Raw genomic sequence first — 20678 nt, forward strand, 5'->3', positions numbered from 1 at the left:
AGAAATGAATGGAATTTGTCATAAATGTAAACATTACAGATTCAGAGAATGCAACACTGAGGTTGTATTTGCAAAAAACAACTGGAACATGTTAATATCAAGAAATTTGGACTCCCAGGCAGTGGCACATTGCCTCCAGCTTGAAATGAGGACATTTAAAAACTGGGTCGATTGGATGTAAATGTGGCTGCAAACACATTTTTTTATGCATTTTTTTATATTTCCTAGGGAGTGGAATGTTAACAATCATCATGCCTGTAAAGTATGCTGGCACAAATAAGGCACAAATCACTTCCTAGAAGCAAAATTCTGGTTTTCCTGAAGTATGTGTGTACGGAAGGCAAAACTGAGAGATAACTTGATGTTTGATCCATATAAGCTGTGTGACAAGGGGGTAAACATAAATTCTACATAAATCTATAATAGAAATTAAATAACATAAATGTTATATATTATATATTAAATAATAAAAATTTATAATAAATTTATATTCTATATAAATTCTGAGGTGGGATGAGAGCTTGTTGGGAGGAATGGCTGGGAGAGAATTCAGATCATCAGATACTGGTTTCTCGAGGTCAGGAGTGAAGGCACTTGAGACAGTAGTTCGTGTTGGGACTCAGGTGTTTATTATTTCTTATCAGTAAAACAGCCTCAAAACCATGAGTTCTGTGCCTTTTATTAGCAAGGAACAAAATGGCCAACAATCTCTTGTTACAAGATCTTTTAACACTAAACTATCCAATTAAGAAATGACACCTAGATTATTTTCTCTTTTAACCCAATAACTGATTGCAAAGAACCCACAATGCAGACTTTTCTGCCCAATTACAAAACATCATCTAAACCCATGAAGAAGAAGGTGCAGAAGGACGAAGCAGGTAAAGAACAACCTGCCTCCACCCTAAAACCTCCATCTTCCTTCACATTTATTACTAAAATGTTCTAAAACCCCAAACTCTGAGTTTTCCACCCTGTCATATTACACACTTCTAAACAACTACACACCTACAATCCTAGTGCTATTAATCAATTTTGGAAGCCTTCTCAACAGCCTCAGGTCAATTGCAGTGTTTACTGTGGGTCTGTGCCTTTGAGCACAGAAAGTTTGAAAGTCTCAGCATCCAGGGTTCCAACAATCAGAGGAAGTCACAAGAGTGCTGTAAGTCTTCATCAAGAGGCAAGATAATGCTGAGTTCATGAGCTAACACAGTACTAGCATGGGGAAAGACCCTGATGACACAGAAATACCCTGCACAGTCTCAGCCAAGTCTACTGTAGGGGCAAGACATACTTGAGCTTCAACTCACCCAATGCACCAAAGCTTTGCTCTGCTCCAGACCTGAGACAATCTGCTTCAGGGTCACCATGTCTGCCCAGCTGCCACACATTTCTGCCACCCTATTTGCTCCTTTTTCTGATATGGCACCTTGCTGGCCCCTCAAAAACCCCAAAGGCAGCTGAAGGTGTTTGAGGCCTGCCATGAGGCCCACTCATTCGGCTTCTTCCCTCTCCAAAATGTGCCAGGCCTCATGTTCTTCCTTCAGAACTCCTCCTCCCTCTGTCCCTGGCCAGCACCTAAGGGACACCAGTGAGCCACCCACTTGCTTTGAGGTGGGACAGACCTGCCAGGACCTACAGGCCAGCCCAGAGCCTTGTCCTGGCAGTGGCTCAGCCATGATGCTGTCTGAGGCTGTGGGGCAGCAGTGTCTGCCCACACCTTCTCCTGCCTTGAACCAAATGCCCTCCCACCTCTCCTGCCACCTGCACTGCCACCTGAGGGTGAGCTCTGTGTGCAAACACATCTTCATTTCACTCAGGAAAGAACACTTTTCTGTGGTTTGCCCTTTGACAGCCTGTTCTCTTCATTTGGACCTGGGAAAGGTCCCAGATAAACAGATTTGGCTCCCCTGTGCCAAACATTTTACCGATATTTCTCTGAGAACATTCTGAGCTGGACACTTTGATACCAACACCACCATTCTGGTTGGTTACTCTCCCTTTTATTTTGATTTATTTTCTTTCCATCAAACTTCCTCTCTGTCAGCAATGAGCAAGTAACATGTGTGGCTAATACAGAAAAGAAATAGGGAAGTTGGTGCCTTCCAGCAGGTCAGGCAGAGGAATTTACCAAATATGTTTGTCATTCACTCGTTGTCTCAGATACTTCCAGATTATTTTGAGCAGCAAAAGCCCCTGCAGCCCTGCAAGCTGAAGGACATCAGCTGGCAGATTAGCTGTCTGGTGGGAAGTGCTCCTTGCCCTGTTTCCCAGTGCTCAGTGCCTGCCTGGTTTCCAGCTTTACAGAATTTTTCCTGCTGGATTTTTTCCAAATCCTGGCTGTTCTGATCCAGCTAGATCAGCAATGCCACAGCTCCTTTGCCTGGACAGTCTCATCTGCTGAAGATGACAGGTTGATCTGTCTTGGCCTGCTTTTGACAAACTGCCTTTATCCACTCTTCCTTGTAGTGTGGACTCTGTTGCAGGTCTTGCAGAAGGTCACAGCCCTTTGGACAGTCATTCCTTCCCCAGATTTTGTCATTCCCAGTCCTCACTGTAGTCCATACATGGTGTGTGCATGGTGTATGAAGGCAGGTCTGGAAATCCCTCCTGAAGGGGAACTGAGCAGGTATGGTCTCAGTAGAAGAGAATTTCTCCCCAGCTTGTAACCTGATCCCACCAAATGTTGAACTATGGTCTGGTCCCTGCAATGGCCACAGGAGCACTCCATGGCAGCCACTCCAGAATGAGCTTTCAGTGGGCAGAACACGGGAATCTCATGATTCACAGAGTCATCCAGGGCTGGCATGACTGATGGGAGAAACTTCTCCAGCCTCACTGTGACTTCCTCACCATTCTGGATCATTTAGTCAGTCTGTTATAAATTTGAATCAGAATGGCCTTCAGATAGAATAGGGGATATGGATGAACTTCAGCTTTTTGCCTACAGGCAAGTAGCAGAACGAACTGCCTTTGTTATCATGTGGGTTTACTTACATTTTTGATAGAGGGCTTTCACTACATGTGCCTGAGCCTTGGACTACCTAAATATAAATCCCAGTCTCAAGAAAACTCCAAAAAGTAGAATGGGATTAATCTGGAAGGTTTCAGGCAGTGGTGAGCAGTCATGTTCTGTTTTGATGGTGAGTAGATCTTTGTCTTGCCTGAGGAGACCCATCCACATGTAAGTGAGGGGATATGTGGTGGAAGGATTAAGGTGTTTAGTGTCGATGTGCCCTGAAGGAAGATGAAGAATGTTCCCCCCACCTTGCTCCCCACAGCCCCCACATTGTGAAAAGGACCTGCAGGTGCCTCATGGCCATTGATGGACTTTTCTTCCAGAAATTCACTGGCTTCTCCATTTTTTTTCTGAGCTTTCCAAAAACATTGCATGTAACACAGACAAACCTACCACTATTTCCAATTACTACTTTAGATTATCTAATCCATTAGGTATTTTATTCAAAAACCTTCCCCATGGGATCTGCAGCTTTCCAGTGCTGTAGTCAGCCATGCTGTCATATGAACAGGGTGTGCTGGAGGCATCAGCACACCCTGTGGACCCTGATTAACTGTCTGGCAGGGAATATTCACACTGCTGCAGCAGCATTTCTGCTGCCTCTGGGTAAAACGAGAGCACATGCTGAAAACAAATACTGATGCTCTGATCTGCTGGAGCAAAACTTCTCATCCCTACTCTTCTACTAAGACCTGGCTGAGCACTGGACCATTGCAATGGTAAGGACATACTTTGTATATAAAAACCAGTAAGAATCAGATTAGACTACAGTAAAGTGTATTTCTTTCAGGCTGTTTGTGTGTCATACTGTGGCTGGTGCGATGAGCTGCCTAGCAAAGAAACATGGTTTGGAGATCTATTAGGCATCCCTAATCCATGCTGGTGCAGGGAATGAAAAAAAATAAAATAGTAAGAAACATGAACTGACCTTGAAGAAAGTTGTTAATATTCATAATGTAATGACAGACTTGAATGCATCCTTTGGGATGAAAAGCAGTTCAGGATGTTCATTGCATGGGCTGTGAGAGATGAGAGCTAAAATCCAGGGTAGTAGAGCATAAAGCCGTGGGTAATGCTGCTGGTGGAATTTGGGGGCAGAGGCAGCTGTTTAGGTGGGGATTTTTTAGAGGGGGGAGAGGGGAGCAAGGCTGGTTTTTTTCTGTTTGTTAATTTGTATGAATTGGTGTCTTTTCTCTTTCAAGTTCTTTTCCTCTAGTCTTACTGGTTGCTATGCTTGTGATCTTGCACATGGAAATCAAAGTGTTACTTTTCCTGGTATGGACTGTTGAGATTTACATGTTTGTAAAGGTGATGGCATCCTTTTTCAGTGGGGACTCCAAGTGGCTTCCTGAAAAACTGCAGTGGCAGATTATCTGCTGTTAAGAGGAAGGTGTCATTTCACTGAGCAGAGGAAGGTAAAAGCTGTGACCTGGAATGTCAGGATAAACAGTTCTTGAAATTGCATCACAGTTAGTTAATCTTTCTCCTTCTACCAGCAAACATGAGAAGATGACATCTGAGCAGTGTTCTAAATAATATCAGAGTGATGTAGGGGATACTTTTTTCCCCACACACTGGAGCTTTAGTTACAGAGAAGATGAGCAGGGTGGAAGGACTGAGAAGCCAATGGGAGGAAGATTAGTGCCTGGAAATGTCAGAGATGTTGGAAAATGAATCAGAAATGACAGAAATCAGTGTTCAAAGTTCAGTATTAGAAAGAAAAAAAAAGGGCAGCTTGTACTGAGAAAGAAAAGGGAAGGATGATGAGGTATAACTCACATATAATGTCTTAGTGCCTCTTAAAGTGCTGATGCTTTGGTGCCCAGGAGACACAGTTGTCCATGCCCAAGCTGTTGAAGGTCAGAGAACTCCATAGTCCCCATGGGGCAGCAGCTCTGGTGGAGCTGCATCTATTTTAAAACTTCTCTGGCCCATGTTTCTTCAGGCCACTTATGGGCCCATGTTTCTTCCTAGATCAGTTATCTGTGCATCAGCACATTTTATATCACAAGCAGCCTGACTCCAGAAATAGTGTGTTGACGCAAAATGACTCCTTGTCCTCCAGCCAAGGCAGCAAATCAAAAGTGAAGAGAAATTGGTTTTCCTTTCTCATCCCTTTGATATTCCACTCTGATTCCAACAAGTCTCCAGCCCTGCTTTCCAGGCTGGCTGGTGGCAAGGCCAGCTCAGCACAGTGCAATGTGTGTGATTTCTCTCCCACCTGTGCAGTTGGAATTCTGGCCCCAGGTGTTGTCTTTTAAGGAACCTGCAATGTTACCTTTCATTAGCTGAGCATTAGTAACAAATCCTCAGGCCAGAATTTCTTACAGGTGAGAGAGAGAAGAGCCCCAAGAGTCTCAGGTGCTTCAAGTGCATCCTGATTCTTCCACAGCCAGAGCAGCTTGTGCATTTTGGAGAGTGATTATGATATTGTCCAAAGGGAACAGGGAGTTTTGGTATTGAAATATAGTCCCCAAAGTTGTTGTGATACTTACTACTCTGTCAGCAGGTCTATAAAGGTACCCAGGGTTTCTTTTCCTTGTTGCCCATATATCACTGGCACTGATGAAGTTTTCACAGCTTCACACATAGAGATGATGTCTCTGAAGAGCATCACTTACAGTGACACAAGAGTCCACCCGGGGCATCATCTTTTCCTTAAATATATTTAGCTGCTGCCTAGCCAACTACTTCCATATTTGGTTGTAACATGGAAGGATTCTGTGGGTGTAAACCTCAGTGTGTTTGGGAGGAGGAGGACCTCCCAGTTCTGAACATTGCTGCAAACACACTGAGTGCTGTGGTCAGTGCAAAAGGCTCTGCAGTACCTCCAGCTCCCTTCCCCAGCCATTTCACAGCTCTTTGGAGTACTCCCTGTAAATGGAGAGGTGTAGACATAGCCAGGGACCTGGAGAGACCGCTGAGTGTCCCTGCAGTCAAAGCCAAGTCTCATTTACCATTCCCCACATCTGCATGTAGAATCTTCCCTCAGCAGCTTCCTGATGTGCCAGGCTCTGGTGAATGGTGTGTTAAACTGCCTCTTACTGTGCAGGTTGCCTCTAAACACCTATTCCAGACAAAGGAAGCTCCAATGTCAGAGTCAGTGTGATGTCCCAGTGGGCACTGATCGCTTTGCTTCAGGGTGGAGGTACCTGTGCTCTCCAGACTCACCACCTGCTCAGCCCCCATTGGAGCACTGAATGAGAATGCCTGGGAATGGGAAACATCCTTTCTGCCTTGCTCTTCCTCATGGTCAGCTTTTCCTCATTTTTGTCCTGCTCATGCATTATATTTGGCAGTGTTACCCCATGTGGGATGAATAAAGAAAGCCAGGGTCTATCAGCTACTTTTTTCCATCCAGTTTTCAGTTTCCTTATACAACAAAGCTCATGCACTGATGCAAAAGGAAGATAGGAAGCACTGTTTGGCAATGTCGAAACACCATGTTAAGAACTTCTCTGTATTCTCAGGGTGCCAGACTTGTAGATTTCTTCATGGTGTCGTGTTAACAGAGTTGCTCTCAATTCCAGTGTTAAAAAATAAAACCAGTTCCTTTTGATATGCATGATTGTAAATTTGTAAAACACAGGCTTAAAATTTCTCTTCCTAAAAAGCATTATTTATTTAATATTTATTTATTCTAACTTTAAATCACAATTCCATTTCTGGGAAACACTCTAGTACAGTGTAAAATTTTTTGTTTGCTCTCATGCATGTTACTTTTACTGTAGTTGGAGTACTGGAGTTTCTGAATCTTACTCCAGAAAATTCAGGAGTTTAGTCCTGAATATTAATTGTTAGAACACACTCAGCATTTAATAACTGCAGAACTAAAATGTAGCTACTGCTTTTCATGCAAAGGAATCTACGGTCGTTGTCTTTAGACATTGACTAATTTATAAAGCCTCATTGTAGAAAGAAGTGACAGAGAGCTCACATTTTGTGCAGCCCTCAGGTCACTTTGCTGCCTCCTGCAATTTTCACTCTTCCTCTCCTATTTTCTTGCCATGAATCTCGCGGCTCTTGGCTCGGAGCTTGTTGACCTGTGACTCTGCAATGTCAGCCCGCTCCTCGGCCTCCTCCAGCTCGTGCTGGATCTTGCGGAACTTGGACAGGTTCACATTGGACAGCTCCTCCTGTGAGAGCAGAGCCAATCAGGGCTCAGGAGCACAGGGCAGGGGTTTCACTCCTGATTCAAGTCAGCCTTGTGGGGCTGCAAATCTCCATTCCCTTCCCACTACTGCTCACACATCAGCCTCACACACAGCTCCTCATCCTCCCCTTCTCAGGACTCTACTGGGGCAAGTTTCACCAGGATGATATCCTGGTGTCCTTGCTCCAGGTGAGGAGCAATTTCATAATTTCAATTTGTCATTTCTGTACTTATTCTCCCACTTGTTTAGTGCTCATGTGCTGGGGGGTATATCTGGATGACACAGTTCCTCTCCTGAGCAGATGATTTTTGACAATTTAAAAACCTCTGTATTTTCTCTCCTGGATACTTGTGCGACACTCAGAGAAAGCAATGATTTTTATTTCCCTGAGCAATACTCACAGCTTCCTCAGCTTGTCTCTTGTAGGATTTCAATTTCATTTGCAGCTTGTCCACCAGATCCTGCAGCCTGAGAATATTCTTCCTGTCCTCCTCAGACTAGAGTGTTGGCAAATTGGAAAGAGTGAATTATTGCTTTCTGCACACCACAATAGAGCATTTATCCTTGCAGACCATGAAAATCTCTTGTGATAGATGGAATAAGGATGCATCAGCCCAAGGAGAACTCCTGCCTTACCTGGTAGGTGAGTTCCTTCACCCTGCGCTCGTACTTGCGCACGCCCTTCACGGCTTCAGCGCTGCGCTTCTGCTCAGCATCCACCTCCCCTTCCAGCTCACGCACCTGCAAGGACAAGCCCAGCCCTGCAGCATCCCTGCCAATGTCTCTCCAAGGAGGGACACGCTCCCTCAGGCACAGCCCCAGCCCTACACACCCTGGCCTCCAGCTTCTGGATCTGCTTCTTCCCTCCCTTCAGTGCCAGCTGCTCGGCCTCTTCCAGACGAAGCTGCAGGTCCTTCACCGTCTGGTCCAGGTTCTTCTTCATCCTCTCCAGGTGGGCACTGGTGTCCTGCTCCTTCTTCAGCTCTTCTGCCATCATGGCCGCCTGATCAGAGCAAAAGGTCACAGCCATTTTGGGGCTGGAGATATTTTTGGGAGAGTACATTCATCATCAGCAATGCCAGGATCGCCCCACTCACATCTGTGATGGCCTTCTTGGCCTTCTCCTCAGCATTGCGGGCTTCCTGGATGGTATCCTCCATTTCACCCTGGATCTGGGCAATGTCTGTTTCCAGCTTCTTCTTGGTATTGATCAGGCTGGTGTTCTGTTGAAGGAAAAAAGCATAATTTTTTTTTCTCCAATTCCTTCATACTATTCTTAGAAAAATCAAATTACCTATTTTTATTTCTGTTTTTATTACAGTTGCATATGAAGAATACAAATAACTGATAAACGAAAATGGTAGACTGCTGAAGACTAATTGTTGTACTTCAATTAAAAAAGGAAAACAGACCTATTGTTAACTTTAATTCTCTAAATACTGTCGGTGCTATATGTCTTCAATTCTAGAATTTACCTGAGTGTGGAGGAGCTGAACTCTCTCCCTTGCATCCAGAAGCTCCTGCTCAGCCAATTTCCTCGACCGCTCCGTCTGCTCCAGGGCTGCCCGGAGCTCCTCAACTTCAGCCTGCAGCAGGTTTGCTCTGCGCTCCACCATGGCCACCTGCTCCTTCAGGTCATCCTGTGTCCTGAGAGCGTCATCCAGATGGATCTGGGTGTCCTGGAAAGAAAGGTAAGAGTGATTGGAAGGCATATCCTTCCTATTTACTTTTTTTCCATTTTCATATTAATATAGAAAATATAGAACAGTAGAAGAGAAATATTTGCAGCTGTGTATGAAATCCATGAGCACCTGGTCTGTAATGCCATACCTTGAGCGCAGCCTGGGTGTTTCTCAGGTTCTTCTGTGCTTCTGCAGCCACACGGTTGGCATGGCTCAGCTGGATCTCCATTTCATTCAGGTCTCCCTCCATCTTCTTCTTCAGTCTCAGGGCTTCATTTCTGCTCCTGATCTCAGCATCCAGAGTGCTCTGCATGGACTCCACAATTCGCAGGTGGTTTCTCTTCATCTGGTCAATTTCCTCATCTTTCTCTGCTATCTTCCTGTCAATCTCAGCCTTCACTTGGTTAAGCTCAAGCTGCAGGCGCAGGATCTTCCCCTCCTCATGTTCCAGGGAGGCCTGAAAAAAGCATAAAATCCTGTTAATTATAAAAAATCGCAATGTCAATAACTTTACATGAATTGCTATTTCAAAGAATAATGTATAACCACAGGTCTGAGATTGAAAGAAAGGAAAGAAAAAAGCATACTCATGGATTCCAAGTTTTTACCGGTGTGAAGAAAACCTGCTTCCTATGCCTCCACTCAATTCTCAGTGTATAGAATTATTTAAATGTTACCTGATGTTGCTGAGCTGCGTTGTAACTTATCAGGTAAAAACAGAAGGCTTTACCTCAGCTTCCTCCAGGGAGGCTTGCAGTTCAGATTTCTCCTGCTCAATCTGCTTCTTCACTTTCTCCAGCTCATGAATCGCCTTTCCTCCCTCTGCAATCTGCTCTGTGAGATCGGAAATCTCCTCTGCAAGAAAGGGAGAAAAGCGCCATAGTCAGGCACAGAGCTGAATGGTGAAAGGCTCTGGCCCACCAAGGTGCCAAGCCAGGTCTTATCCCTGCAGGCCCAGAGCTGTTAAGCGTGGCAGACAGACAAGCTTGTGAGAAAGGCCAGGGAGGAGCAGAGGGCCAGGGACTTACGCTGCAAGTTCTTGTTCTCCCGCTTCATTGTTTCCAGGTGGTCCAAGGACTCCTCATAGGCATTCTTCATCTTGAACAGCTCCGTGCTCAGAGAGCGCGACTCCTTCTGCGAGGCCTCCAGCTCGGCCTGCGTTTCCTCATACTTCTGCTTCCATTCTGCCAGGATCTGAAGAGAAATGGGGGGTGAGTAGGGCTGTGACCATCACAGGGCCCTGCTCTGGCCAGGAGTGCTGGTGCTGGAGGCCAAAAGACCTTGTCAAAGTTCTTCTGCTTCTTATCCAGAGCAGCACAGGCAGCATTGGATCTCTCCACTTCAATCATCAGGTCCTCCACTTCATTCTGCAGCCTCTGCTTTGTCTTTTCCAGGGAGGCACATTTGGCATTGACAGCCTCAACATGTTCCTCTGCATCCTGCAGGCGCTGGGCCAGCTTCTTCCTGTGTTAAACGTATCTCATGGTTTAAGAGAAAAGGGAAAGTCGGGGCATGTGGTTGATGGGCTTTTCCCTGTCTCTCTGCCAGTCCCTGTCTTCTACAGGTTTGCCTGTGATTTTTTCTCCAGACCACATACGTTATAGAATTTATTTGCCATTCTCCTTTTGCCCCAACCCCAAGAGGAACACCAATGTCTTCCTAATAATATCACAGTGGTCTCCAGGCATTTCTGGTCTTAATCTCTGCTAGCCTTCCTCACTTTCCCCACGTACTTGGCCTCCTCGAGCTCCTCCGTGCGCTGAATCGCGTCCGTCTCGTATTTGGTTCTCCACTGGGCCACTTCACTGTTGGCCTTGGACAGGGCTCGCTGCAACTCCCCCTTGGCCTCCTGCTCCTCCTCATATTGTTCCCGGAGCAAGTCACAGTCGTGGCGAGCGGACTGCAGGGCATGGGCCAAGGAACTCTTGGCCTGGAGCAAAAAGTGCATTGGGACATGGAGCATCAAGATCCCAGGAAATCTGACTGAATATTAATGGGACATTGGACCATGCTTCTATGCAAACGGACAACCATGCAATCAGTGAGGAAAGAAGTTGGGACTGAAAAAAGGAATAGTGGATAAACTTGAGATAAAAGTTAGCATGAGACAACTTGAACCAAATTACATGAGATATTTTTCCCTGTCTCGTCATATTGTTCAGTAGTCACATAAGTGTTTGGAGCACCTCTGAGAGGAGGAATCACCTTTATCTCTTCATCCAGACGCCTCTTGAGTTCCTCAATCTGCTGGGTGAAAGCCTGTTTGCCTCTTGACAGCTGAGAAACCATAGCATCTTTCTCTTCCATCTGACGTGAATATTGACCTGAGAAAATTTGCAGATACACAACAGTTTTAATGCTATTCATGTTGACGCTAAAAACATTCAGAGATATAAAGCCAGATAGTTTTCAGTCCATGCTGAATTTTATGATCCCATTTCAAGCATTTTGCAGTGCATGTGATACAAAGTTGTAGAAAAGATCATGTGCCCAAAAGAGTAATTTTTGCAATAACCCTGAGAGGTTATTGATCTGCACATGTAGATGAGGGTGTCTCACTTGACTCTGTCTGCAGACGAGCTCTTTGCGTATTGAGGTCATTGATCATGCGCTGATGCTCTTCTTCCTTGGACTTAATCTCACTCAGCTGATCTTCCAGAGTACGGCACATCTTCTCCAGGTTGGCCTGTGTTTATGCAGATGGAAAGTGATAAGTTAACCATCCACGTGTTAATGAAGGCAAGGAGAAAGGATTGTCTTTTATTCCACTGTGTCAACGAGCCTATAATTGTGTACCTTGGCTTTGGAGACAGACTCCATGTTGCTGGCCAAGTCATCAATCTCCATCTTCAGCTCACTCTTCTCCTTCTCCAGCTTCTGCTTCACGCGTTGCAGGTTGTCGATCTGCTCGCCCAGCTCGGCTGTGCTGTCCGCGTGCTTCTTGCGCAGGGCGGCAGCCGTGGCTTCGTGCTGCAGCGTGGCCTCTTCCAGGTCACGGCGCATCTTCTGGAACTCTGCCTCACGCTTCTTGTTCATCTCCACCTGAGCTGCTGTGGCCCCTCCTGCTTCTTCCAGGCGCTCGCTGATCTCCTCCAGCTCCCTGGACAGGTCAGCGCGATGCTTCTCTGCTTTAGCGCGAGAGGTTCGCTCGGCCTCAATTTCCTCCTCCAGCTCCTCAATGCGGGCCTGCAGAACAGCAGAGACCCTTCACAGCCGTGCCCTCCTCCTGCCTGAGCTGAGCCTGAGCAAGGCAGGGGAAAAGGCACAGAGACTTGCCTGCAGCTCCTTGATCTTCTTCTGAAATTGCATGCCTAGAAGTTGCTCATCCTCTATCTTACTCTGGATCTGGCTGATTTCAAAGTCTTTCCTTTGGGACAAGTGAACCGTGTTAGAGCACAAAGAAACAAGACAAGTGCTGCAGCCCAGCACTCATGGGCCCCAGAGCCACACTTACTTCTTCAGTTTCTCATCCAGCTGCTGCTTATCATTCTCCAAATCCATGATGCTGTCCTGGGCCAGCTTCAGGTCTCCTTCCAGTTTCCTCTTTGCTCTCTCCAGGTCCATGCGCAGTTTCTTCTCTTGCTCCAGGGACCCTTCCAGCTAAACACAACAAGACCATCAGGGCTCTGCCAGACTCCATACCTGTCCTCTTTCTGCTCTATGTCTGTGTGCTTACATCATCCAATTGCTGTTCCAGCTTGGTCTTGGCTTTGGTCAGAGTATTGACTTTGTCTTCCTCCGCCTGCAGGTCATCCAGGGTCTGCTGATGCACCTCTTGGAGGGCTTTCTTCTCCTTTGTCAGCTTGGCAATGGTCTCGTCCAGAGCTGCCATCTCCTCAGTCAGGTTTTTCACCTTTGAGAAGAAGGGAGCAAATATAAATAAAGGAAGTAGCTACATAAGTCCAGTAATAGCACATGGCTCTTTTCTGGAGTGCGAGTGACAGGTTCTACCTCATACCTTGTTTTCAGTGGCATGTTTTTCCTTCTCCACCTTGGCCAGTGTTAGCTCAAGGTCATCAATATCTTTCTTCAGCTCTGAACATTCATCCTCCAGCTTCCTCTTCTTGGCTGTCAACTCAGCATTAATTTCTTCTTCATCCTCAGCCCTTTCAGTCACTTCCTTTACTTTGGCTTCCAGCTGGATTTTGGTTTTGATCAGCTGGTCGCACCTTTCCTCTGCATCGGCCAAAGCATCTGCTTCCTAGTAGAGAAACATGATTTTTTTTGCAAATCACAAATGTTTGCAAAATGTGAATAGAGAAATGGTGTTTCTCAATGAGGAAAAGAAACATGGAATATTCTTTTTTTTTCCTAGGAATTTTTTTTTTGCACTGACTCTTTTAAATCAGAGTAGATTTTTATTCTATTTCATTTTTTGCTGTCATCAATTATTCCCTATTATTCCCTCTTATTTTTCTTATGGATAAGATGATAATATCCAGCATAACTTTTATTTCCAAGAGTTTAGATTACTTTCTCTGAAAGTTAAGTACTGTATATAAATGTTAGGGTTTTTTTCCTTTATCTTTTTATAAGCTTTTCTTGGCAAGACTGACATTGAACTAATTTTCTCTGAGCGAGGTAAGTTGATACATAGTCTAGGTGGAATCAGAGGTTTCAATTTGAGCCCGAGTTTATTTTGAACCTGTGTAGCAAACATCTAAATACAAAAGCTAATCTTTAAATATTAACCAATCCCCTGATCTCCCAAAGCACTTAGGAGGTACATATAGGGTTGGGACAGAATGCAGAGGATAATTTTGTCCTCCTGGAAAAGTGGTTGCAGAAAGAAAAGTGACATAAAATGTATCATAAAAAATGGCATAGAGGTCTTTGGGCAACTGACTGAAACCAGAGAAAGTTGTCAAATTAATTCCTCCACAGACTCTGCTAACTGTAAATTCTAAATCACCGGTGACTGCACTGGATGTTATATTGCTAACCTGGAGAAACAGCCCCATGTGCATACATGCTTCAAAAGCCATTCCCAAGCTAGTACCTCCTATTATAATGGTTACACTGAATGGTCTGAACTCTACCTTCCATTATTCATATTAAAATATTTTATCAGACAATGTGTAACATGAGAGTTATGTGCTGTGAGAATATCTGGAAGAAATACACTAACGACACTTACAGATTGCACTTGGAGCTGCAGGTCATTTTTCTCCTTCATCAGTGAGGCCATTTTTTCTTCAATCTCCTTCCGCTTTGCCTCAGACTTTGCAAGCTCCTCCTTGGTTTTCTCAAATTCTTCCTTCATGTTGGCCATCTCCTTCTCAGACTCTGCACTCTTCAGCAAGGGCTTGATCTTGAAGAACAGCTTCATCCATGGCCAGTGTTTGACATTCATGAATGCACGAATGTTGAACTGGATGGAGAAGATGGATTCCCTGAGGCAAAATTAAAATGTACAATGAATATTTTCATCTGACAAGTGTCAACACTTTTACATGAGCAAAATGACTTTAACTGAAGAAGAGGAAATTGTACCTGCGTTCCACCATCCTCTGGTACTCCACCCTCCTCAGGTAGCCCCTACATATGGCCTGGGTGCGCGTGATGAGCTGTGCCAGTTTCTCATCCCTCATCTCTTCCAGGAGCCCTATCAGCCCAGCTTTGAAGAACACCTTGAGAGAGACAATATTGCACCACATCACTGTCAGATGGAGAGAGCAAAGCCCAGGCAGGCAGTGAATGGAGGGTTTGTACCTTGGTGTTTCCAAATTTGTACTGGGTGTGATCCACATCGATTGAACTAAGAAGCTTCTCAGAAGCCTTCTTGCTATCGATGAACTGTCCCTCAGGGATGGCACTGGCATTAAGCACCTTGTATCTGTGGAATTGGAGCAAATAGGAGGAAGACAATGTCCAGTCATAAGAATGTTCTCTTTACTGAAACTAAGAGCAGTGTTTGCAGCAGAACCAGGCTGAGGAAGTTGGAATTTCATCTCTCCATACTTAAAGACCCTGGCAAAGCTCAGTTGTGTGATGGAGAGCAGTTGGTGAGGACACCTGACTTATCTCTTCATTTCATAGCTCTCACCTCTGTTTGAAGTCAGCATAGAGGACTCTGCTGGGGAACCCTTTCCTGCAGATCCTGATCCCTTCCAGCACGCCGTTACAGCGCAGCTGGTGCAGCACCAGCTCGTGCTCCATGGCACCTGGCAATGCAGAGCACAAATGAGGGGCACAGATTGCATTGCAGAGGGGAATGGATGTATCAGAGCAAGGATCTTTCATCTTGGGCTTCTTACCAGGTGTTTTAGTCTCATTGGGGATGATGCAGCGCACAAAGTGGGGGTGGGTGCTTCGCAGATTGGTCATCAGCTTATTGAGATTCTCCTGTGGGATCATTATTTAGTGTGTATTTAAAAGAAAAATGGCAAAAATATCCCAGTGAATTCCTTGAATTTAACATGAAAGACCGATCAATGGAGATACACTGGGCTGAACATTGTCAGCTGAGCATGCCTCAATTGCTCTGTCCCATCTGATTCCCAGCATTTAACCTCACCTTGTAGGTCAAGAAAAAACTTACCATCAACCTAATAAAGGCTAGAAAGTGGGCATGTTTTATGACAAAATTTTATGTTTATATTAATTGTAAGTTTTGGTTTTTACAGTGCTATTTTTCATTCCATAGGATTTTTTTTTCAATACCGGTCTAAAGACAAGTTATACGTAAAATATTTTTTGGTTGATTGGTTGGTTGGTTGGTTGTTAGGGTATTTTTGCTTTTTTTTTTTCTGTCTGAGGCAACTAAAACTAGAGAATAATTCTCTGCATATATGAAAAGAAAAGTTGTTTACATACCCGGAAAAGAGCTGAGACGGTCTGGAAAGAAGAGCCCTTCTTCTTGCCGCCCTTCTTGCCACCACCACCACCACTAGCCTCTGATAAAGTAAAGATAATGAGACATCTGTTGCTTTGGGGACCAACCACCATGCATCAAAGAGATTAATTTCAGAGAACTGACCTGCCTCTCCTCCAGCAGAGGCAAAGAGTAAAGCCAGGGTCTTCACAGATGATTTCTGGTACAGCCCAATGACAGTTTCATTCAGAGGGTCCTTGTTCTTCTCCAGCCACCCAGAGATGTTGTAATCCACTGTGCCAGCATAGTGCACCAGGGAGAAGTGAGCCTCAGCCTTGCCTTTGCCTGGCTTGGGCTTCTGGAAGTTGTTGGACTTGCCCAGGTGCTGGTCATAGAGCTTGTTCTTGAAAGAGGTGTCAGTTGCCTTGGGGAACATGCACTCCTCCTCCAGGATGGAGAAAATGCCCATGGGCTGTGAGAAATCACAAGGAAAGAGGGAGGACAAAGTAAAATGGTAGAAAGACTCAGAGATGAAAAAACTTCCTGAGTGGGACAATATTGCTGCTCTCAGGGATTGTTCTGTTCAGCAAATCGTAAAATAATTCAAACGGATCTATCTGCAGTACCATATTTACCATTTCGAGCAGCATTGAAAAAATACATGAAATGAATGCATTTCTGAAAATTCCTCACATTGTGAATTATAGAAATACCTTCTCAATGAGCTCAATGCAGGCAGCCAGGTCCATGCCAAAGTCAATGAATGTCCATTCAATTCCCTCCTTCTTGTACTCCTCCTGCTCCAGCACGAACATGTGGTGGTTGAAGAACTGTTGCAGTTTCTCATTGGTGAAGTTGATGCACAGCTGCTCCAGGCTGTTGAACTGCCCAGTGGAAAAAAAAACAACAATCAACCCTCATCAATATGCCCAGTTCATCATTCTACTCCACCCTGTATAAATCTTCCCAGATAAATCATAACTGTATTATCAGGACTACACCCTAACAGAAGAACCTATATGAAGCTCCAGAAATAAATACCTACATAATGAAAATGACTGAATTTTTTTGACCAGATTTTTTATTGAATCTCCTAATATTAATAAAGCACTTTGGCATTTTTTTTATTCACCAAACAAGATGAGTGCATGCTTTTATATCCAAATTGAAAACCTGTTATATCTGTGATTAAACATCTAGCTAATCATTTCTTGGTTCTTTAAACATTTTGAACATCCTTAACTCATTATATATTTGCCAATGCATCTCCCTGTTGTGCTCCAGAAGCTCTTTTATACATTTATTGGAATTATTTTGGGTGATTTAATCCTTAATATTAGCTTTAAACAGTTGTAATATTACAATAAAAAAAATTCAATTTGCTGCTTCTGCACAAACAACATGACTCGGTGTTTATACTGATGGAGCTTTTGAGGATTTTGTTTTCTCCTAGAGAAGAAAATGACTGAGTTTTTTCCTACATAAAATCACAAATGTTAAACCTTCAGAGGAATATTACTTGCCAGTCCTCTGATATACCCATCCTCCCCTTCAAGAGCAGCCCTCAAACCTGAAATCCTTACATCAAAGATCTCAAAGCCAGCAATGTCCAGGACACCAATGAAGTACTGCCTGGGCTGCTTCGTGTCCAGCTGTTCGTTGATGCGAACAACCATCCACAGGAACATCTTCTCATAGACAGCCTTTGCCAGGGCACCCACTGAATTGTATACCTAAACCAAAGGAGAATGGAGCAGAAGAAATACAATTTCCAGAGCAAAGAGTAAGTGATTCATGTCAGAGATTCCCAGTCACCAAGTAGTTGTTGTTACCTGCTGCACATTTTGGCCCTTGGTCACGTATTCATTCCCCACCTTGACTCGGGGGTAGCAGAGAGCCTTGAGCAGGTCTGCTGAGTTCAGACCCATCAGGTAGGCAGCCTTGTCAGCAACTGAACACAAAGAGAGAGGGAGGAAGAAACATGGGAGGAGTGATAATTGAAAGGGGATATCCTCTAAGATGTAGCCGTTGGTCTCAGTACTGAAATGTGATATCCTGAAGGGAAGTTTTGAAGCATGAATAGTCTGGAAGCTGAGATTTATGCATTTGTGGTAGTAAACAGAAGGAAAATACATGATTGCCAACTTCCACCTATCCATATCTGTGATTAGGAGTTCTACAAGGCTTTAATACCTTCGGTGCCATCAGGCTCTGCCTGCTCCTCTCGTTGTTTCTGCTTGAACTTCAGGTTCCCATAGTGCATGACCGCCCCTGTCAGCTTGTAGATGGCTGTTCTCTCATCAGCAGTGAAGCCCAGGATGTCAATGGCACTCTGGCAACAGAAGCACTCAAATAAACCTCCAGGCCATTACAAGGAAATTTCACCAAACCAATATGCTCAGTGACACTTACATCTGTAGCCATCAGCTCCTCCTGGTCGTTAATGCTGGCAACCGTGACCTCACCTTGACTCACAAACTGGTAGTCATAGGGGTTGGTGGTGATGAGGAGCATGTCTGTACAGAGGAATAGGATGTATCTGGATGTGAGAATGAAGATAAATACTTAGCACATTCAGATTTTATCAAACAATTCATAATACTTCATACCAATTAGCTCTGGCTTCTTGTTGGACATGATCTGATAAAAGATGTGGTAGCTCCTTTCCGCCTTGAGCTGGAAAGTGACTCTGGACTTCTCCAGCAGATCTGGCAAGGATGGTAGAAAGAGTTAGGCACTTGTGGGAATGTATATGGAGATGGGAATTTGGGAAGGGATGGGAGCAGTCCAGGAGAATGTCTTACAAGTTTCAATGTCAGCAGAAGCCAGTTTGCCTGTGGCACCAAAGTGGATTCTGATGAATTTGCCCTGTGAAGCAGAAGCAGCAGCAGGTCAGCCTGGATGTGTTCTGCTGATGTCTCCTTTGCATGAAGAACTCTTCAGGCATCAAGTGTGTTGCCATGAAGGGGAGAGATTTTATGCAAAGCAAGAACTCACAAAGCGTGAGGAGTTGTCGTTCCTCACAGTCTTGGCATTTCCAAAAGCCTCCAGCAGTGGGTTGGCGCTGATGATTTGATCTTCAAGCGTTCCCTGCAGGGACATCATTATTCAGTGACTGTGTTTGGTTGACAGGGAAATGACAGGCCAAGCATTCAGTCTGTCCTTCCTGACTCACCTGCATTTTTCCTGATGACTTCTCCTCCTTTTTCTTGTCTCCACTGGCTGCAATTGTTGCAAAGTACTGGATGACACGCTTGGTGTTCACAGTCTTCCCGGCCCCGGATTCTCCGCTGCCAAAGCCAAGAGAGAAGCAGAGGGTGCGTGGTCAGGCAGGAGGGGCCCTGGCACCGGGCAGCCCTGCAGGGACCTGCACAGGGGGGGTACCTACGTGATCAGGATGGACTGGTTCTCCCGATCTGTGAACAAGGCAGAAACACAGTACTTAAAACGCAGTGAACAACAGAGGAAGAATGAAACATAGTCAGGTAAGTCTAATCTTTTGCCTGATGTCAGCTGCGCTTAAACAAGCAAACCCTCAATGCACATCACTGAGTACAGAGATATCTTTCATTTAAAAGAGTAGAAACAATGCCATGACGATAGTAAACTCCAACAGATGTGTGTGTCAGATCCAAGAAAGGTTTGAAAAAGCCTCTTCACTTTGCTGAAACAGGGGATCCCTTTAGACAATTTAATGAACCAATGCCCCTAAAGGCTAGACAGAGCCACTCACCAGTCAGCATGAACTGATAGGCGTTGTCAGAGATGGAGAAGATGTGTGGAGGGGCCTCCTGGCGCTTCTTGCCTCGGTAGGCCAACACCACCTCGGGGTTGTACACCGGCAGCCACTTGTAGGGGTTGACAGTGACGCAGAAGAGACCCGAGTAGGTCTGCAAGGAAGGGACACAGCACGTTGCCTTGCCCTGAGGCTGGCCCAGCAGCTCCTGAGGCTGCCCAGAGGAAGCTGCTGCTGCCACTTACGTAGATCATCCAGGCTGCGTAACGCTCTTTGAGGTTGTACAGCACAGCGGGTTCGTGCAGGTGGGTCATCATGGCCATGTCCTCGACTTTGTCATACTTGGGAGGATTCATGGAGAAGATTTGATCTTCTTTCACAGTCAGGGTCTGTCAGAGGAAACAAAAGATCCACATGTGTCTCTGAAAAGCTCAGTGTTCTGATAATATTTTCCTTCGGCCTTGTTTTTGACTCACCTCTCCTCCTTCAGTCTTGACAGTGACTTTTCCCGATTCCCTGCTCGTGATTGTCCCTTTCACAAAGGATTCCTTTGCATGTACCACGAAGACAGATGTCTTGGCATCAAAAGGTTTGTTCTGGGCCTCAATTCTCTCCTTCTCCGATTTTCGGAGGTAAGGAGCCGCCTCCCCAAAGATGGCCATCTCCGCATCCGAGGACATGGCTGCACTTTGTGGAGGGGCTTGTCCGCAGAGATCACTGTGGAGGAGCAGATATGTTGCCCAAATTAGTATTTATTTTTTTTCTTGTCACACACTTTATTGATAGACCCTAATAGTGTAATAGAAAGTGCGATTTGGGAAGAATCTTTGTAGTTCTTTGGTTCACCCTCCTGTGCAACCAGGGCAAATTTTGGAAGCAGGTACCCACAGCTTTTTCCAGAGTAGTTTTTATTATGTCAAAGAACAGATATTTCTTAGTCCCTTTGCATCCCTGTTTAATGTCTGATGACCCTGATGGTGATTTTTCCCCCCATTTATTGCCTAATCAAAATTTCTGTGGCTGAAACATGTTTTTTATCCCTCAGCCGTTCACTCTTCCCGTTTGAGAAATCTGCCTCTTTCTATGATATAACCATCTTCTTTTTGTGGAAGATAACAATAAGATAACCACTTTTTAATTTCAGCCAGGTATGGGAGCTGAATGCAGGGAAAGAACCACTTGCTGACCATGCTTTCATGAGTATCTGACAATGTGCTGCGGATCTTCCTTCCCCCAAATGCACGCAGCGATATTTGCACCCAAATTCATGACC

The 20678-nt window shown here is 45.0% G+C and overlaps 1 protein-coding gene across 5 annotated transcripts; it reads right to left on the reverse strand.

The window, feature by feature from the left end:
• Positions 1-6999: 6999 nt before the first annotated feature.
• On the reverse strand, positions 7000-20085 carry LOC128938444 (myosin heavy chain, skeletal muscle, adult-like). 5 transcript variants are annotated; one of them, XM_054278683.1, is made up of 38 exons: positions 19882-20085; positions 19651-19794; positions 19403-19559; positions 19058-19085; positions 18845-18959; positions 18667-18759; positions 18474-18537; positions 18279-18377; positions 18082-18185; positions 17863-18001; positions 17502-17620; positions 17253-17402; positions 16383-16553; positions 15855-16141; positions 15672-15762; positions 15113-15200; positions 14902-15019; positions 14568-14691; positions 14349-14485; positions 13993-14248; positions 12814-13056; positions 12532-12708; positions 12310-12455; positions 12132-12222; positions 11652-12041; positions 11415-11541; positions 11061-11179; positions 10589-10785; positions 10136-10319; positions 9884-10049; positions 9586-9710; positions 9004-9312; positions 8649-8852; positions 8271-8396; positions 8006-8176; positions 7810-7914; positions 7575-7670; positions 7000-7155 (listed from the first exon to the last, which is right to left on the reverse strand). In XM_054278683.1, exons 1-38 carry the CDS (start codon positions 20083-20085, stop codon positions 7000-7002), a joined length of 5820 nt encoding a protein of 1939 aa, XP_054134658.1. The 5 variants fall into 5 exon arrangements, with proteins under 5 accessions (XP_054134658.1, XP_054134659.1, XP_054134657.1 ...); XM_054278684.1 differs by having other exon boundaries at positions 15672-15749; positions 15851-16141; XM_054278682.1 differs by having other exon boundaries at positions 15672-15749; positions 15839-16141.
• Positions 20086-20678: the final 593 nt, after the last annotated feature.

This window comes from Melozone crissalis, unplaced genomic scaffold (assembly GCF_028551555.1).
Source record: "Melozone crissalis strain CALT ecotype California unplaced genomic scaffold, PUWL_Pcris_2 ptg000026l_1, whole genome shotgun sequence".
Taxonomy (NCBI): Eukaryota; Metazoa; Chordata; class Aves; order Passeriformes; family Passerellidae; genus Melozone; species Melozone crissalis.